At 53.3% G+C, this 17,480-nt stretch overlaps 2 protein-coding genes across 4 annotated transcripts in view; one reads left to right on the forward strand and one right to left on the reverse strand.

Annotated features, from left to right (window-relative positions):
• LOC149364319 (TNF receptor-associated factor 4-like) overlaps positions 1-17,480 on the reverse strand; it is a 67,158-nt gene that overhangs the window by 13,828 nt on the left and 35,850 nt on the right. The gene's annotated exons all lie outside the window — the stretch shown is intronic.
• LOC149364320 (uncharacterized) lies at positions 11,297-14,049 on the forward strand. Its single transcript, XM_089567509.1, has one exon. It carries the CDS (start codon positions 11,329-11,331, stop codon positions 14,047-14,049), a length of 2,721 nt encoding a protein of 906 aa, XP_089423635.1. The 5' UTR covers positions 11,297-11,328.

Consider the following 17,480-nt stretch of genomic DNA (forward strand, 5'->3'; position numbering starts at 1 on the left):
AAATGCACGGTGCACGCGCCTGCCTCACGACGCCGGCTTAATGCAGCTCACGCGGTGTGCGAACAGTATACGCACGCGTGCACTTTCGCAGTTGCGGTCATTAGCATGGCTATCTCAACTCGAAGTCTTAACCCTTTCGGCGCGCGATTTTTGAGCAAGAGGCGCCACGCTCGCTTAGCAACCAGGGCAACGCTGCGCGGGCTTGTTGGGGCGAGTACCTCTCCTTCGGCCATTCCACCGTGTTCTTTATGTTCCCTGCTTCCTGACTCTCGAGGCTGCGGAACAAAAGGATCTGGTTGCATGAGAGGTTGACGCGTGTATAGTCAAGGGTACGCAGCGCGGTGTTATAGTTACGCTCGTTAAGAAAGTCCGAGGACCCGCCGTTGCGTGCTTGAAACGAGGGAAAACGCGCAGGCGAGTCGCGGATGTTTCTCGGACTGTTGGCGCAATCCGCTCTGTTCCGCTGGCGTGTCTAAAGAGTGGAAAGGGAGGTCTTTTTCGAAGCGTGGACGCACGCGATGCCAAGGGACGATTTAAAAGGAAACGCAAGTGAGCTAGAGGCGCGTTTAAGGAAGCGAGCGCTCATAAGTTACATCTTGCGGCTCTGCACCTAATCGCTACTTATTTGGTCTGAACCCGCATACATCAGGCAGTTTTTGCCCCGGTTCCAATGGCTGGAAAAAAAAAAAAGGGCCGTTCGGGTTTGTGATACACCATATAGTCGCGCAAATATATAAGTAGTCCAATAATATAAGTTTCTTTGTTTTGTTTTATGTGGGTTTAACGTCACAAAACGACTCAGGCTATGGGGACGCTGTAGCTATGAAGTGCTGCGAATATAAGCAGCCCACTCAAAATGCCTGAACTATTGATGGCAATGTTAATGTGAGTTTTAGTGCTGCTTTATTTTTATTCTAATGTGGTACGCGTGCGCAGACAAAGGTCGCTGCAAGTAATCTGCAACCACGCACGGACGCCAAGGTGTCCCACTAAACTGCGTTCCTCAAGTTGTCTGACTCCGTTTAGACTCCAGACCTGAATATCTGGAACCCAGGAGTTGGTATAATTGCTTGAAGAATGTAACGAGTACCGCTCATGGAGCAAAGGAAGTCAAGTTTTCTTTTAGCTTGTTAGTAGATTTGCTCCACCTCCACACTTCGCCCAGAGTTTCTTCAGAAATTGCCGAATCCAGAACTTCCAGAAGACGGCATGCGCTACGGTATAGTTACGACGCAACGACCACGACTGCATTGGCAGAGTCACGTTCTAGCTCTTCACATTTTACGCGGCAGTTTACCGCGTTATGTTCGGGTCATGGGTGAAAGGGGGCCTCCAGCAAGTGAACTCTGTGAAGAAGAAAGAGGCCGCGAGGTCCTTGCAGCTTCCGAAAGCGCTCGGCAGGGGGACCTCAACAGCAGCGCAGGCTTTAGCCCGGGCCGCCAGCTCTTGACAGGCGTGCGCCATCAATCTTGTTGCGTCCGCAGACTTTGACGGCTACGCGCCAACGCCGACAGCCGCGCCGCAGCTCAAGCACACACTAACCGAAAGTGTATTAGCCCCGTTTCACCTCAGTGGAGTTCCACTGTTTGGCCGATCCACTTTGCCTTCGTGTCCGTGCGGTTACTTTCTTCTTTCTCTTTTTTTTTTCTGCCCTGTTAGAAGAATGACTCGGCGTTTACCGATGATGCACGGTGTTCGTTTCTCCGCACGCATTGTATTTCCTCGGTGGGTGCAGATACGGCTGCTGTCTTTCTGCGGCGGCGAGCGTCGCTTGCGTGGCGTGCTGCACGTGAGAAAGACATCACCTCGGCGGTATACTCGATTCTGCCAGGCTCGACCGTGGGAAGGGAGGGAGCAAGAGAGACGTGAACTGTTTGGAGACGTGCGAGACGTTCTGACTCAGAGGGAACTTTCTGTAGGAAAAATGGGCCGTTTCGCTGCGTCTCCACACGATTGTCTACGTAGTTGGCTGGAGGCTAAACACGCTATAATGCCTTGTGTGTGGCGTCTCCCAGAAGCCACATGTCATGTGTTTTTGCATTAGTACTGCACGGGCGCCCGTATAATGTCGGCAGCGAAAGAACACCTTGTTTCTTTTTTTGTGCGTATTGATGTCCCTGAGTATTTTTTCCTGTAGGGCTAAGTGCACATGTACTATACTCATCACTCCTGTAATGAACCTTATTTGGAATTTAGTGGTCATATACGTTTTGTTTTTTGTACTTGCATGTTATTCCCACTCCCCTCTGTAACGCCTAACGGCCCTGAGGGTAAATAAGTAAATAAATAAATAAATATACTTCCATATTATGTTTTATCAAGTGTATAAGGAACTGCGCGATTTTCACATAGGTCATTGCCCTATGCGCAAATAGAAATCAAGGTGTAAAAAGCCTGTCCGGTTACACAATGGTCAGCTGCCATACAACTTACGTAATACCACTTCCATGCCATTCTCCGCTGCTTTGAACTTTAGCTGCAGACACGCAGTACAACGAGCGGTGTTGCTGAGCTAGAGTCATTAGTCAAAGCACGACAATCGAAACGCGAACAGCAGAATTTGTTTTCTTGGTTAATTACCACTTCAAAGGCGACGCAAATCACCGTGACGCATGCTATTAAGGAAGCTTGCTTTAGGTCCAACGTACAGGTAGGAGGCATAGCGATTTTGATAATTGTAGTGCTACTCTGATTCTTTCGTTTTTATGGCTGTCATCAGCAACTCAAAGCATTTCAAATGCCGCAAGTTCTGGGAAGTACTCGCGAGAGTGCGTGGGCGTTTTTGTGCACGATCGCTTGCACACTCATCCATCCACTCGGCTCTTACGCAAGATTTTCTATTAGCTTTTCTTGTATTTTTCCAATCAGGCCTTGTCCTGTGTTGTTCTCCCCTGTGTGTACGCCTTTTTTTTTTTTTTTTGCAGGCAAAAATCCCCTCCGCCATGCCATACCAACAGGCCCACCATTCAGTCTTGCCTCGCTATTACAAGCCGAGACGCGTAACCCATTGCTTCTTCGCGAAAGGCCGCACCCCCGCCTACCCTCGCTCTGCTATTCGCTCAAGCGTGCGGCATCACGCAGCTTTAGACATTGTTGCCTTATCCCTGACCTTCAACCTCTCACCCGCGCCGATGTTTCGTAATTACTCCGCACAGCACAACTATCTCGTATCCACGATAGCCTAGTGTTCTTGCTTTCTCGTTCCGCAAGCAACTTTCGCTTTCTACACGGTATCCATACGGTGTCCTCGTCCAGCGCCGTACCGAAATGCGCAACAAACACACGCACGCATACACGCACCCACGGCAAGCGCCAATGCGTGCACGAACGAAGCCGGTCCGACCACTCGCTATCTTCTTCGCGCTATCTCGCCTTGGCATTGCAGCCGCATTTTCTCGCTACAGCGGCCGCGATTCCCTTTCTCCTGCTGCCCCGAGAGAGAGAGTTCAAGTTCTCGAGCGAGTTTTGCGCTCTTTTTCTGCCTGCTCTGCTGCTATTTTTCGGCTGTCCGCTGCCCCCCCCCCCCCCCCCCCTTCATCCCCTCTCTCTTCCGCACAGCGTCCTCTCAGCGGGTGGCGGGGAACGCGTAAATGCAGCTGCCTGTCTCTGTCTCTCCCCTCTCGCGAAGAGGGCCCTCGTCGACCCTATGGGTGCCGTGTTTGTTCGCGCGTAAGTCGGGCGCGAATACACTCTTATATAAGAGAGCTTTAGCATGGCCGTACTACTGTATACACGGTGACTGTGACTGTACCGCAGATGTGGCTAGGCAAACCTAACACTGGCAGCAACGGCAGTAACGGCAACGCATTACCGCATTCGCCGTACGGCTGTCCTGCTGTGCTTCAAAACTCTGTGTATAAGCTAACGCCTCGCAGTGACAAGCGGGGAAGCCGTTCAAAGGGCGACGAGTGGTGTTACACTTGACTTCGAGGGCGAGGTGTGGAGATGCAGTAGGTATAACCCGCTGTTATAAACTCCTGTAGCCATATACAAGTCAAACAGCAGTTGGCAGCAATAGCCCATGGGCGGCAATCTGTTACACCCCGCTCACTATTTGCTGCAAAAGGAAATCAACATTTTAATTCTTCACTCTGCCATATAAGTCAGATGCATCCGAATTCTAGCATTTGTAATTTCACCTTGTAGCTGTAAAGACAAAAGCTTCAATAACGATATACAGTTGAATCTCGTAATAACGAAACGGTTTATAAAGCAGCAATAGATATAAAGAAGGAATAACGATTCCCCTTGGAAGCTCGGTCAACACGGGCTATAACGAAGCTACGGCTATAACGAAGTAGTCGCAGGGCCCCTTCAACTTCGTTATATGAGGTTCAACTGTATTTGCGCATGTCTGCAAAGAAGAGTAGAAGAATACGGCAAAAAAATTACCGTATTCTAACGACAGATACACCACCTTGACTGAAAACGGAGCATTTATAAGCTAGAAAAGAGCGAAATGTAGGTATCGCCATCACCGGCCGATTTCGCAAGTAAACTGGTGCGTTGATATATATTTTTTCGCGGATCCCAGAGGCCAGTCTGCACCATCGTTCAATTCAAAACAGTGATCACGGAGTCCATTTCGGTGTAGACGTCACGAGTATGAACCAAGCGGCGGCAAATATTTTAAATACATTTCTCTCAGCAGTTGATGCGTTTTTGCTGCCGGGCAAACATCAACGTACCCAAATAGACTTTTGCCGAGTGGACGGATTTGTGCTCAGTTTACTGGTGATTTTATGTCATTCTGGGCCATCCACAACACGCCTCCGAGTTGGCCCTGGTACCGTATTTCGTGGGGATTCTTTTTCCAGGTGGTATATTCTTTTCACACTTTGTCATTGGTTAGTGCCGCCTTTAATACATTTGCCAGGGAATAACATTCCTAGCTATCTATCAGTTCTGACGTCACAGGCGACAGATGCCAACGAAAGAAGAGCAAAATAATAGATATAACAAAGAAACTTTGCAAAAATACGGGCCTTGGAAGTTCGCGTGCACTAAAATCCACCAGATTATTTCAGGGGTAAAAACTCGGGAGGTTACGCTGAGAAGCAGGCCAAGCAGCCCCGCGCTCTTCGTGATGTCGCAAACCTTGTTTGAGTTCTAATTTGTGGCGCAGGAAGCGACACAGCTGGCTTCGTTGCAACAGCACCGCTGGAGAATCTTTCTGTCTATGCCCTCTCATTCAAGCACAATGCCTGGGATCTTTCAGAAGATCACTATGGTAGCAGTTTAGGCTAGTTGATGATGAACCATAGGAAGGGCTACACTCATGTCATAGCGCTCGTCCGTCTCTCTCTTCTGTATCTTGGTCTTCCTGGGCTGTGTAACCCTTACTACGTTCAAGAAGGTCGTTTGTTTTGCGGTTGTGATGGTAAGCATACTACTCAGTGAAGAGCTTTGCGTCCCCGAACTGGGAGGGGCCCTTAGTCGTGCGCCCCTATAGGTGTTTGCAACGTCCGCTGAACCAGCTGTCTTCGGTCCTCTATGGTTGAGCTTGACAGCAAGGCCTCCTACTCCTCAAGTTGTGGGTAGCGTTTCCCATCTTTTAAGCCGCCGCGGTGCCTCAGTGGTCGCTCGACTGCTGACCCAAAGACGTAGTTTCGATCCCGGAGGCGAAATTCTATAGGCCTGTGTGTACTGTGCGATGTCGGTACATGTTAAAGAACCCCAGGTGGTCGAAATTTCCGGAGCCCTTCACTACGTCGTCCCCCATAGCCTGAGTCGCTTTGGGACGTTAAACCCACAAACTATCTTCTCTTTTCATCTCAGGATGGCATGTTGTTGCGAACAACGGGATAATACTGAAAGGAATTGTAGAAATCGCTCGCTCGGACTCAGAGGAACCTTCGCGGCGCCGAGGGTTGGCACCATTGCAATTTGTGCACGGGGTAGGTCATTGCCGTAAACACCATAAAGTGACCGGTGCTATGGTTGAAGGCTGCCTATACGGGGATGAATGCGGCACCCGGTGCCCACCAGGAACAATCAGCGGCTGCGGCGCACGTGCGTTCATCGGGGCCTGCGCGACCCTCCGAGGCCGGCCCAGTCGATTAGAAACGCGGTCGTTCGCTGTCCGGAAGAGAGGGGGTGACCGCACGGTATACGCTGCCACTGTTTCTCTCCTCCTCCTTCGTTTTTTTTTTTTTTTACTTATCAGCAGGATGAGCCAAAGGGCGGCGCAGATGCACGCACGTTGATAGACAGTAACTCTAATAGACGGGTGCTGCGTGCGACATAAGCGCGCAGTGGCGCGACCTCGCGAAAGCGTTCGTTGAAATGTCACAGAACAGCCTTCGATAGATTGCGACAAGAATGGAGGATGTGGACGCAGCACTACTGTCAATGGGACAGGAGAAGGAAATATAAACAATGGTCGGGTTTTAAAGTAGTCAAACCGAGTATAGACGTACGAAAACACTTGAGGTAGGCAACACCGCTTCAAAGGCAACATCCAGCCGCAATCGGCAGCCGCGCGCGGGAAGGAAGGGGGGGGGGGGGGGGGGGGGGGGGGCACGGTTCCGCGCGTTGACAAAGCAACTGCGTAAGTCCTCAACCGCTGGCTCTTTGTCAAAGGTTGAGGCTTCGCACATACCTCGGGTTTTTCAGCTTTTTTATAGTGAAGTAGCGCTTTCGCGCTAAAAAGGAAACTATCCGGTGGTGTCGCAGTTGCGCCTTACAGCTTGTTCTGTTTTGAAAACACCTGTATTCAAAGGCTGAGGTTATAGGCACGAAGAGCGATGAGAGAGAGACAGCGCCTTGTGGTCCGGCTTGTCCCGGACCATATTATACTTAATCATAGAACCATTCCGGACCATAGGGCTGACACTATATAAGCAGTAACGGCTCGGGGAGTCTCAGAGAACTGTTTACTGCTCGGGGCCTAGAGCCTGAACGGTAAACCTTGGTCAAGAAAATTGTTAAATTCATCTGCACGAGCATTTGACAACCTCCGCGAATCCTCCGTTCAAGGCCCTCTATTTTCTGTGCCATTTAAGCAAGGGCTTCGATGTGATGACTTTTCTGTAGTCCCTGTGGCGAAGGTCTACGCCATGAGACTGGGCTCTGGCTCGCTGGTCTGGGAGTTACAGCTTTATAAAAGTTCTGGTTGAGGATGCGCTGTCTTCACTTTCCATTTCATTTCTTGCACTCCTACAGACCAGATATATACCTGTCTGCGCGTCTGTACAGACTGCACGTATCGAGTGTGAAAAAATGGCCTGGCTTAGCTTATGGTTGAGCCTAGGATGCGAAGCATTGTCGGCATCGGTGAGACATTCTTGAGTCTGCAGTAAAACCATTTCTTCTGCGCGCTGCTCCTTTCGTTTCTCACGTTGCTTCTTCCGGTCAGCACGCTCCTTTACAAGGCGCTGTTCCCGCTGTTCAGGAGTTTCTTCAGCACGCATTTTCCGTTTGGTAGCATTTCGCCGCTCGAACCGAGTAGAAGTACTCGAAGCTTCATCCTTCACCTCGGCATCGGTTGTCGAACGCTGCCGTCTAGCTGCATACTGTGCACGTCGTTTGGCAAGCCGTACTTCTCGTTCTTCTCCCGTTCCCGTGGCTCTTTGTAACTTGCGCTTTGCGGTCTGGCGAGCCGCCCTCTGCCTGGCCGACATCTCGCTGCTCAACTGACTCAACGAGTGCGTCGCCTTTTGCGTGACGTCAGTATCTCCTAGCGGTCAGTATCTCCTAGGCTGCCGGCGGAGGCTGCGCGTCCGCAAGCGAGCGCGCGAGGCCCCAGCTTTCACAGCTGTTGTGACGTCATATCACGTGGTGCGCCGATGAAGGTCAAGTGGTAGCTACGCGGCCGTGCGCGGCGCAGCAAGGAAGAGCTAGGTTGTGCGAGTAATATGCTTCGCATAAAAAGTGCGTTGTCACATGAGCCATGCACACATGCGGAACGCAACAGGTAAACGTCGCTGGTAGGGACGCAATAGAGTTTCAGCAAAGAGCATGACAAGCTGGACGATTACGCAATACACGCTACGCGTCCTTGGCTACGGCACAGCGAAAAATCGCAGCACATTTTTATCGTCCAGGTGCGCCAACGCAACCTTGTATTTTAATCCCCCCAAGCCGCAACTTATCTATACGCACGAGAATTCTTAGGAAGCCCTACAACCATCCCTCGGCACCTACATAAACCGCATACTTCAAAGGTGCCAGGTGGTTGAGGGCAGAAAAAAAACACATACACGCAGTGCAGGCAGCAGCTGTTCTCCGGTGGTTGCGCAAAGGAAAGAACATCGCCGCCGGTATACACAGGGACCCCGGAGGATCTTCATCAAGTAAACCTGAAAAACGCAAAGAGCCAACGAAGATACACACGCTAGCGTTATGCTAGTCTGTGCACTAGCGCCCTCTATGGCACTCGCCAGCACCACTCAACCTAGGGGTCCCATAGGGGCGATGTGGGGGCCGCTGATCGTCGGGTGCTCCGACAGAGGCCTCTAGTGATGGAGCAGGCCATTGGCAGGCAAGCCACTTCGCTCCATGCACTCTGTTCGGCCTAAAACGGTGCAGTGGTATGGACGCTGTAGCTGGTGGTGTGAGCCAACCGGGAACTGAATTCATGTTAAAGCGGTCCCTGATTGACCGGCCTCTGACTATCGTGATCGGTCGCGAGCGGCGAACACTAGCCAATCATGAAGCAGTTCCACACGCGGGAACGTCTTTTCTCGCAGATTAGAAGCCGGCAGAATGGCCGACGCCAAATTGCGACCTTCCGCCGCACTGCAAGGTTTTCAGGAGAGAAAGCGTAAATGCCGTTTTCCGGCGCACGCTCGAAACTCCCCTGGCGAAATATACAGAGCGGTCGCGGACGGCCGGAAACAAAACGACATGAACTGAAGTCTTCCCCCCGACAAAACACGAATCCTCGGCAGTCGACTTGCACGTCCGACGGCCAGGTAAGGAAAAGGAGCGCTCAGGTCGAGGAAGCTGGCTCTGTCCGCGTCACAGAGGAGCAAGAGAACGAATAGTAGAAGCATTGAAAAGAAAGAAAGAAAGAAAGAAAGAAAGAAAGAAAGACTCGGAGGAAAAACAGAAGAGTCAAGAACGTCGCGACGGGTGGAACAGCCGTCCTGTCGATGGATGCAGGCATGCCGACGAGAAGGAAGGAAGGAAGCAAGGCGGGGATGGTTCAGGAAAGGAGGAGCAGAGAAATGGTTTCGAGACCGGGCGCGCGCCACCTGTCTCCGGCGCTTCGGTTTTGCACCATGTCTTTTTTTTTTTTGTTTTACTTACGTGTGTAGAGTCGGGCTACAAGGATTGCCTGTCTTGCGGGCGACGGCGGCAGATGGTCGGTGCGCGCGCGGGCGACCGGCGGCGCGCGCGCGACCCCTGGTGTTGTTTATGGGGCGCGTGCTCCCCCCCCCCCCCCCCCCTCCCCTCCCCTCCTCGCCTTTTACCGACATTCCTTTCTTTGCTTTTTCTGCTTTCGGTGAGCGAAATGTTTGATTTCAGATAGCCGTTTTCGAGACATCCTGCATTTCTTTTTTTATTTCTTAGTGAAGACAGAAGGGCTGGGGAGCTTCGGGGCACAGTGAACCCGACCCTGTGTAGTGGAGCCATCGAGGGGAGCAGAACCAAGGCGATACATATAACAAGCGCGTTTCCAGGAAGAGGAGGTGGGGGGGGGGGGGGGAATTATCTTTGGAGCAGACTCCGTCCTCAACACCTGCGGCCGGCTCGAGCCTGCCACGCGCCTCTCCGTGCAGATGATGCTCGTGCGTGAAGGCATGCACGTGAAGGCCGGAGACGGCCTGCTGTTCTTAAAGAACTACGTGTTGTGCATACGCGCCTGCCAGCTGCGCCGTGAGGGCGTAACGTAGCGGCATCGCCTCCGGGTCATCGCCAAGGTCGCCTTCACCTATGCTTGAGTTTACCCGAAAGCTGATGACGGCATTGCCCTGCATATGTTCGCGTGGCTACTGGAGCTGGCGTTTCAATGGGGATGTCTCTTGTAGGGTTCGGCACGCTGCCGCCTCTTTTTGTACATGTGTTACGAACATTCCGCGAGAGGAGAGTGGACTAGGCTGCGCGCCCCGTTTTGTTTCGTTTTGTGTGTTTTGTTTTAGTGCGTGCCGTTGGAAGGGGAGGAGCGGCTCGAACGCCCATGCTCTTCGGTTGGTCTCCCCGTTCGTTCTTGCGTTTTCCCTTGCCACTCCAGATGGCGGGGCTCTCTGCTGACATCGACCTTGGGCTCCTGTCCCCCATCTTCCCGGAATCCTGCCTCCCGGGGGGGAGAAGCCGCCGGCCATAAACAAGCGAGAACGGTCTCGGTTTCGTCGCGTTACGCGACGGGCGGTATACTAGGCTAGCACGGTTAGGAGCTGAAAGTGTCCGTTGGCCCCACACATCTGGCGCGCCTCCGCTCCACTTGGCGGAGGATTGCGCAGCCACGTAGGGAGGAATTTCGGGGTGAGGGAAAAGGCGCTGACATCAGTTCTGAGCTTTCTTATTCGTTAAAACTGATGTCAGGCGGGAAGCTGTAGCACTGTTTATTTTTGCGTGTGGAAAGGGGCGCGGGAAAATCGTAGTGGACTCTCGAGGAGACCCGCGCCCGAGGGCTTTTGGCTCTAGCTACTCGTAGCTGTCAGGCGCTCGGTTGGGCCGAGCGCGGGAGTAGCGGCCGTTGAGAGCTGGTGCAAGGCGCGCCAGTTCGACTGTTGGGACGTGGTGTCCCTCGCCTCTGTGAAGGCGGTCGGCTAGGCCGGCCGCGGATAGTTTGACCGTACTGAATCGTGTACCCATCTGTAAATAGCCTGTATAAAAGTTCTTCGTTTCTCCGTGAATCGCTTCGCCTGGAAGTCACTTCATCGAGAAGCCCTTCAAGCGGTGCATCCAGTTGCTGGAAACCACCGGACCAACACCACCGGCAACAACTTTACTGGCGCAGTCGACAGTACTGGTGCACTGCAGCGGCCCCCAGGAGAGGACGAAGTTCGGTATCCAAGGCGAGATACCGAGTGGACGACAGGCTAAGGGTACGAAGGTGCGAGGAGCATCGGGCGTGAAACGCCGAAGACAAGGCCTTCTGCGGACAGAGGGTGGCATCCCTGAGCAACGGCGGCAATTGGGAAATTGAAGCGGACACGACCTTCAGCGGACGCCAAGTGGCATCCCCGAGCAACGGCAGCCGCTAGCGGCTTCAATCGGCACCTCAAGAGGTCGACTCCATTCTTGCCCGAAAAGAGGACACTGCGAGCAGCTCCGAGTGAGTTCCCTGGTTCCTTTTTCTTGGCGGTCACTGTTTGACTACGGTGGGCGTAGTTAATGATAACCCGATTTGGGCATCTTAACCCTGACAAGGCATCCACAATGAACAGCGATAGTGACAGTGGTGACAGTAGGGACGGTGGTGACAAGGGCATCAATGAGGTGTCGAGGCCACGGCGTAGCCAAAACATTGATAAAGAGCTGGAATTGTACGAAAAAAAGATAAAAGCCTTAGAGCTTGAAATGCAAATCATTCGTGCTCGAAGCCAGAATGCTGCGCCTTCCGAAGACGAACGGTTGAGACAGTACGCTAAGCTGCTCGCCGGCGCGTTTCCCAAATTGCCTGCAGACGGTGAAGTGCCCGTCTGGTTTGAATCAGTGGAATGCTCGCTCAGGGCTTACAACGTTCCGAAGGAACACTGGGCGCAGCTTGTGTTCCCAGTGCTGGCCGAGCGGGTGACTTACTTATCGACTCGGTTCACCGCAGAACAGCACAGAGACTACGATAAGTTGAAGACGGTGGTCCTAGACGAGTTAAAACTTTCAGCCGCAGAGTACCAAAGGCGGTTTTCAGGGGCCACCAAGAGGCGCGAAGAGACTTGGAAGGGTTTTGTCACACGCGTCCAGAGTTATTTAAATTTTTATTTAAAGTCTCGGGGCGTGTCGACTTTTGACGGACTTCTGAAGCTTCTGGTCGCCGACCAGCTCAAAGAGGGGCTATCAGAAGAAGCACGGAAATATGTCAAGCTGCGCGAGGGTGAGAAATGGCTGAACGCGGATGATATAGCCGCATTGCTGCAGACGTACGAGGAAGCCGCCGGGAAGGGAAGCGCACAGAGGAAAGCCGACAGCTTTAAGGGTTTTGATAACCGGCCAAAACCGAGGTCTGAGGCCCCACCTGCTCAGAAGCCTGGGGCAGAACGAGGAGACGTAAGGGCTGCAGTCAGGCCAGGAGGAGAAAAGAGAAAGGAATCGCGATCGGGTGGCTGTTTCCGATGCGGGAGCTGGCGGCACGTTGTTGCGAACTGCCCATTTGATCGTGAGAACCCAGCTGACAAACGAGAGCGTCCGCCGCGCGAGGATAGGTTAACGGCACGCGTGTCCACCCATGCCTCGGAGACCACGCGTCCAACTCTCAGGGACGTTAAAATCAGCTGTCGGGAGGCAGTTTTCAGCGCCATTGTGGACACCGGCGCAGATATCACCGTAGTGCGCGAGAGCCTTGTACCTGAAGAGTTTGTATCCCCACATGGGACAATCGATCTCATCTCCGCCTTCGGAGAAAAGGTAGAGGCGAAACTGGCAGTTGTTCCTTTGAAGCTGTATCGTGGTGCTTCCTTAATTGAAAATGTGGATGATGCGACACCGGTGACGTGTGCGCTCACCGACAAGCTCACGCACGCCGATTGCCTGATCTCGGCAGACGCATGGGAACAGCTGCACGACACGCGCAAATCGGACAGCGAGGGTCTCGTGCAGGCGGTTGGAACTCTGTCGCCGCCGGGTGAAGACAGACCGGATGAATCAGGGCCAGACGCGGGTGCCGAGTCAGTTTTGACGTTCGAGGACGAAATCCTGCCCGAGCAGACCCTTGACAGAAATGAAGGAGAGCAATCACAGACGGATAGCACGGCTGAGCTTGGCGGAGCACAGAGGTTTCGGGTTGAGCAGCGTGAGGACGAGACACTGCGTGAGGCCTGGCAGAACGCTAAGCAGGGAAAGGCGGGCATGTCAGTCGTAGACGGAGTTTTGTATCATAAAGACCAGGTGCTAGGCCAGGGGGTACAGCAGCTAGTGCTGCCAAGATTACGGCGCGAGGCCGCACTAAGCCTAGCACATGAGTCCTATTGGGGGGGACACCTGGGCTTTCGCAAGACTAAAGCTCGCCTCAAGTACAGTTTCTACTGGCCGGGCATGGAGTCGGATATTCGCAATCACTGTGACAGCTGCCATGGCTGTCAAGTGCGTTCAGACCGCCGGCGAACTGACCGGGTACCGATAACGCCTCTCACTCGCCCGAAGTTTCCTTTCCAGAAAGTGAACATAGATGTCATAGGTCCGATCGAGCCATCGTCTGGCCGAGGACATAGATACGCGCTTTGCATAATAGATCTGTGCACGCGTTGGCCAGAAGTAGTCTGCCTTAGGTCTTTGTCCGCCAGGGCAACCTGCGATGCGCTGCTTTCGGTGTTTAGCCGGACGGGTGTTCCCGAGGTAGTGTGCTCAGACTGCGGCACCAATTTTACAGCCGCACTTACGAAGGAATTTCTTGGAAGGCTCGGCTGTACCCCACGCTTTTCCGCCCCAAATCATCCGGAAAGCAATGGGTCGGTGGAGAGGTGGAACAGAGTCTTTAAGACCATGCTCTCACACGTAATTGAAAAGGAACCGAAAAACTGGGACAAGTTCATCCCTTTTCTTCTTTGGGCCTATCGAGAGGTGCCGCACGACACCACTGGCGTGTCGCCCTTCCGAATGCTTTACGGCCGAGACCCAGTAGGACCACTAGGTATCCTAAAGCAAAGCTGGGCGGGAGATATTGAAGTACCCGGGGAACTGGCGAGCGCCCCGGCGGAGTACCTGAAGAAGCTGAAAGCACAGCTCGAGATCGCGGCCGACACCGCAGAGCTAACGACTAGAAAACAGCAGGAGGCGTACTCGTCACACTACAACAAGCATGCAATGGTGAAAATCTTTCGCGAAGGCGAGGCGGTCCTCGTCTTCGACGAAAAGAGGCCAGGGAAAATGTACCCGAAGTGGCTGGGGCCGGGGGGTGGTGACAAAAAGGTACCGCGAGCACTCGTACTACGTACAGATGAGTGACGGTCGCCGCATGCTAGTACATGCAAATAAGCTACGCCCCTACGTCGGCAAGGTGGGTTCGGTGAGCGTCATATTTCATGACGATTGCGACTTCGGAGAAGTCGAATACACCCCGCGCGCACAGAACCTCCTGGAGGACTGTGTAGTTCTTAAGCCTGATAGAACAAGCCACTTAGACAGGGATGCCGCGGCGCTGGTGCACGCCACGTTCGAGCAGCACCAGGCATTGTTTCGGAATGAACCCTCTATCGCACGCGTGGGCGAGCACAGCATAAAACTCGCGGAGGGGGCAAATCCAAAGCGAGGGCACCCTTATAGGATCCCAGAGGCTTTAAAAGACGAAGTAACGAGGCAGATTGATGAACTCCTCGAACAAGGCCTCATCTACCCATGCAAAAGCCCTTTTGCACACCCGATCGTGTGTGTTCCAAAAAAGGGCGGGTCGGTACGTCTTTGCATAGACTATCGAGCGCTGAATGCGGTGACCGAGACGGACGCATTTCCTATGGGTTGCCCCCAGGAGCTGATCATGCGAGTCGGAGCCGCGAGGTTCATAACCCTCCTTGACCTCAGGCGCGGCTATTGGCAGGTGCCGCTCGCTGAGGATTCTCAGCTTCCGACCGCCTTCATCTCGCACCTAGGTCAATTTGCCTGGCGGGTGATGCCTTTCGGTCTTAAGAACGCGGCGGCTACCTTCCAAAGGAACATGAACCAGTTACTAGCCGGGCAGGAAGAATACGCTTGCGCCTATCTAGACGATATCGCCGTGTTCAGCCCATCGCTCGAATCGCACATCCGTCATCTGCACCGTGTGTTTTCCACTTTGGAGGAGGTGGGCCTGCATGCTAGCTGGGAAAAGTGCCAAATAGCGCTGCCCTCAATCCGCTACCTGGGGCATGTTGTCGGTTCAGGCCAGCATGGCCCAGCCAAGGAGAAAATTGAGGCTATTGAAGGCATTCAAGTCCCTAAGACCAAGAAAGAATTGAGGAGCTGCCTAGGGCTATGCGGCTACTACCGTAGCTATGTTCCGAATTTTGCAGAAATCGCTCTGCCACTAACACGCCTAACGGGCAAGGGCGTGCCGAATAAAATACCATGGCCAGATGACGCCGACAGAGCCTTCAAAGCCCTGAAAAAAGCTCTATGCGAGGCGGTTGCACTGACCACTCCGGACCCACGGAAGCCGTATCTGCTTTTCACAGACGCGTCGGCAGTAGCAGCTGGTGCCTGTTTGGCGCAGCTTTCTGACAACGGCACTGAGACGCCGATAGCCTTCGCCAGTCACAAATTTGCACCCTCGCAAATGCGATGGGCTGCAATCGAAAGGGAGGCATTCGGGGTAATCTGGGCACTAAAAAAGTTTGAGACGTGGGTATTTGCCGCCGCCGTGACTGTCATCACTGACCACAATCCGCTCTCATTTCTTACGAGCAGCGTGCCCCAAAGTGCGAAGCTTACGCGCTGGGCTCTGGCGCTCCAACGTTACAATGTTAACATCGAGCATCGCAGGGGAGTCGACCACGGTAACGCGGATGCCTTGTCTAGGATCCCCAACGCTTGTTGGAATAGTACACTGGCTGACGTCCCGCAGTGACCGCTGGGAAACTGGACCAGGGAACAGTGCACACAGACTCGTTGGACTTAAGAGACACACCCTGATCCAACCCAGCGAAAGTGGTAGTGTTCTGTGTGTGTTTGTTTGGTGGACTCTCTAGCATGTATCTGTGAAGTGTGTGACGAAAGGCCGCGGCATGCTGGCCCACAGGCTCCTGCAGCTTACTCGTGCCGATGTACTGAACTGCTATACTTGCCGAACCCTTTTTGTTGTTTGTTGCCTCGGCTTATCTCTTAATAGATTAGCCGAGTCTTGGGGGGAAGGTGTAGGGTTCGGCACGCTGCCGCCTCTTTTTGTACATGTGTTACGAACATTCCGCGAGAGGAGAGTGGACTAGGCTGCGCGCCCCGTTTTGTTTCGTTTTGTGTGTTTTGTTTTAGTGCGTGCCGTTGGAAGGGGAGGAGCGGCTCGAACGCCCATGCTCTTCGGTTGGTCTCCCCGTTCGTTCTTGCGTTTTCCCTTGCCACTCCAGATGGCGGGGCTCTCTGCTGACATCGACCTTGGGCTCCTGTCCCCCATCTTCCCGGAATCCTGCCTCCCGGGGGGGAGAAGCCGCCGGCCATAAACAAGCGAGAACGGTCTCGGTTTCGTCGCGTTACGCGACGGGCGGTATACTAGGCTAGCACGGTTAGGAGCTGAAAGTGTCCGTTGGCCCCACACATCTGGCGCGCCTCCGCTCCACTTGGCGGAGGATTGCGCAGCCACGTAGGGAGGAATTTCGGGGTGAGGGAAAAGGCGCTGACATCAGTTCTGAGCTTTCTTATTCGTTAAAACTGATGTCAGGCGGGAAGCTGTAGCACTGTTTATTTTTGCGTGTGGAAAGGGGCGCGGGAAAATCGTAGTGGACTCTCGAGGAGACCCGCGCCCGAGGGCTTTTGGCTCTAGCTACTCGTAGCTGTCAGGCGCTCGGTTGGGCCGAGCGCGGAGTAGCGGCCGTTGAGAGCTGGTGCAAGGCGCGCCAGTTCGACTGTTGGGACGTGGTGTCCCTCGCCTCTGTGAAGGCGGTCGGCTAGGCCGGCCGCGGATAGTTTGACCGTACTGAATCGTGTACCCATCTGTAAATAGCCTGTATAAAAGTTCTTCGTTTCTCCGTGAATCGCTTCGCCTGGAAGTCACTTCATCGAGAAGCCCTTCAAGCGGTGCATCCAGTTGCTGGAAACCACCGGACCAACACCACCGGCAACAACTTTACTTCTCTCATGACTCGTTTTGACCTGAGCGTTCTGGAATGTAAGCCGGCTGTGTGCTGTCGATTCTGTGGGCACGGTAGCTGTGGATTAAACGCTGAGCGTAACCTGCCAATTCTATACGCTCGGCCTGCTTCAGAAGTTGAACAATACAGAAAGAACGGTTCAGTATCGAGGCCGAACATCTCTATTTTGCATGGTAGCAGTCGCACCGTGCACTTGCAGTTGATGCCTCAAAGGCTGAAACCTTCGCTTTGAAAGTGAAAAGAAAATTAGTTTTGAGGAAAGAAAAGATGCATTCACTGTCTTACTTATTGGTGGACAAATGTATCGAGCCGTGAGGGAAGAAAGGTGAAGTGAAAGAAGGAAGGGAGAAAGAGGTGCCGTACTGGAGGGCTCCGGAATACTTTCGAACACATGGGGATCTATAACGTGCACTGACATGGCACAGCACCACACGGGCGCCTCTGGCGTTTCGATGGTCTTCCAATGCCCGAGTTCCTGGCAGGGAAAAGAAGAAATAGAGATAGTGGCGACTGCGGAGGACGCCTTCGAGCTGTCTTTCGAATGTTGCAGACTGCTTATATTCGCTGTGTGCAAGTGAACTACGAAATCTAAACCAAAGAAAG

The sequence above is a fragment of the Amblyomma mixtum genome, chromosome 2 (genome assembly GCF_055824585.1).
Source record: "Amblyomma mixtum isolate Tamu chromosome 2, ASM5582458v1, whole genome shotgun sequence".
In the NCBI taxonomy this organism is placed as follows: Eukaryota; Metazoa; Arthropoda; class Arachnida; order Ixodida; family Ixodidae; genus Amblyomma; species Amblyomma mixtum.

What these genes read in the sequence shown, in the direction of transcription:
- LOC149364320 (XM_089567509.1), top strand. Translation starts at nt 11,329, where the DNA reads ATGAACAGCGATAGTGACAGTGGTGACAGTAGGGACGGTGGTGACAAG.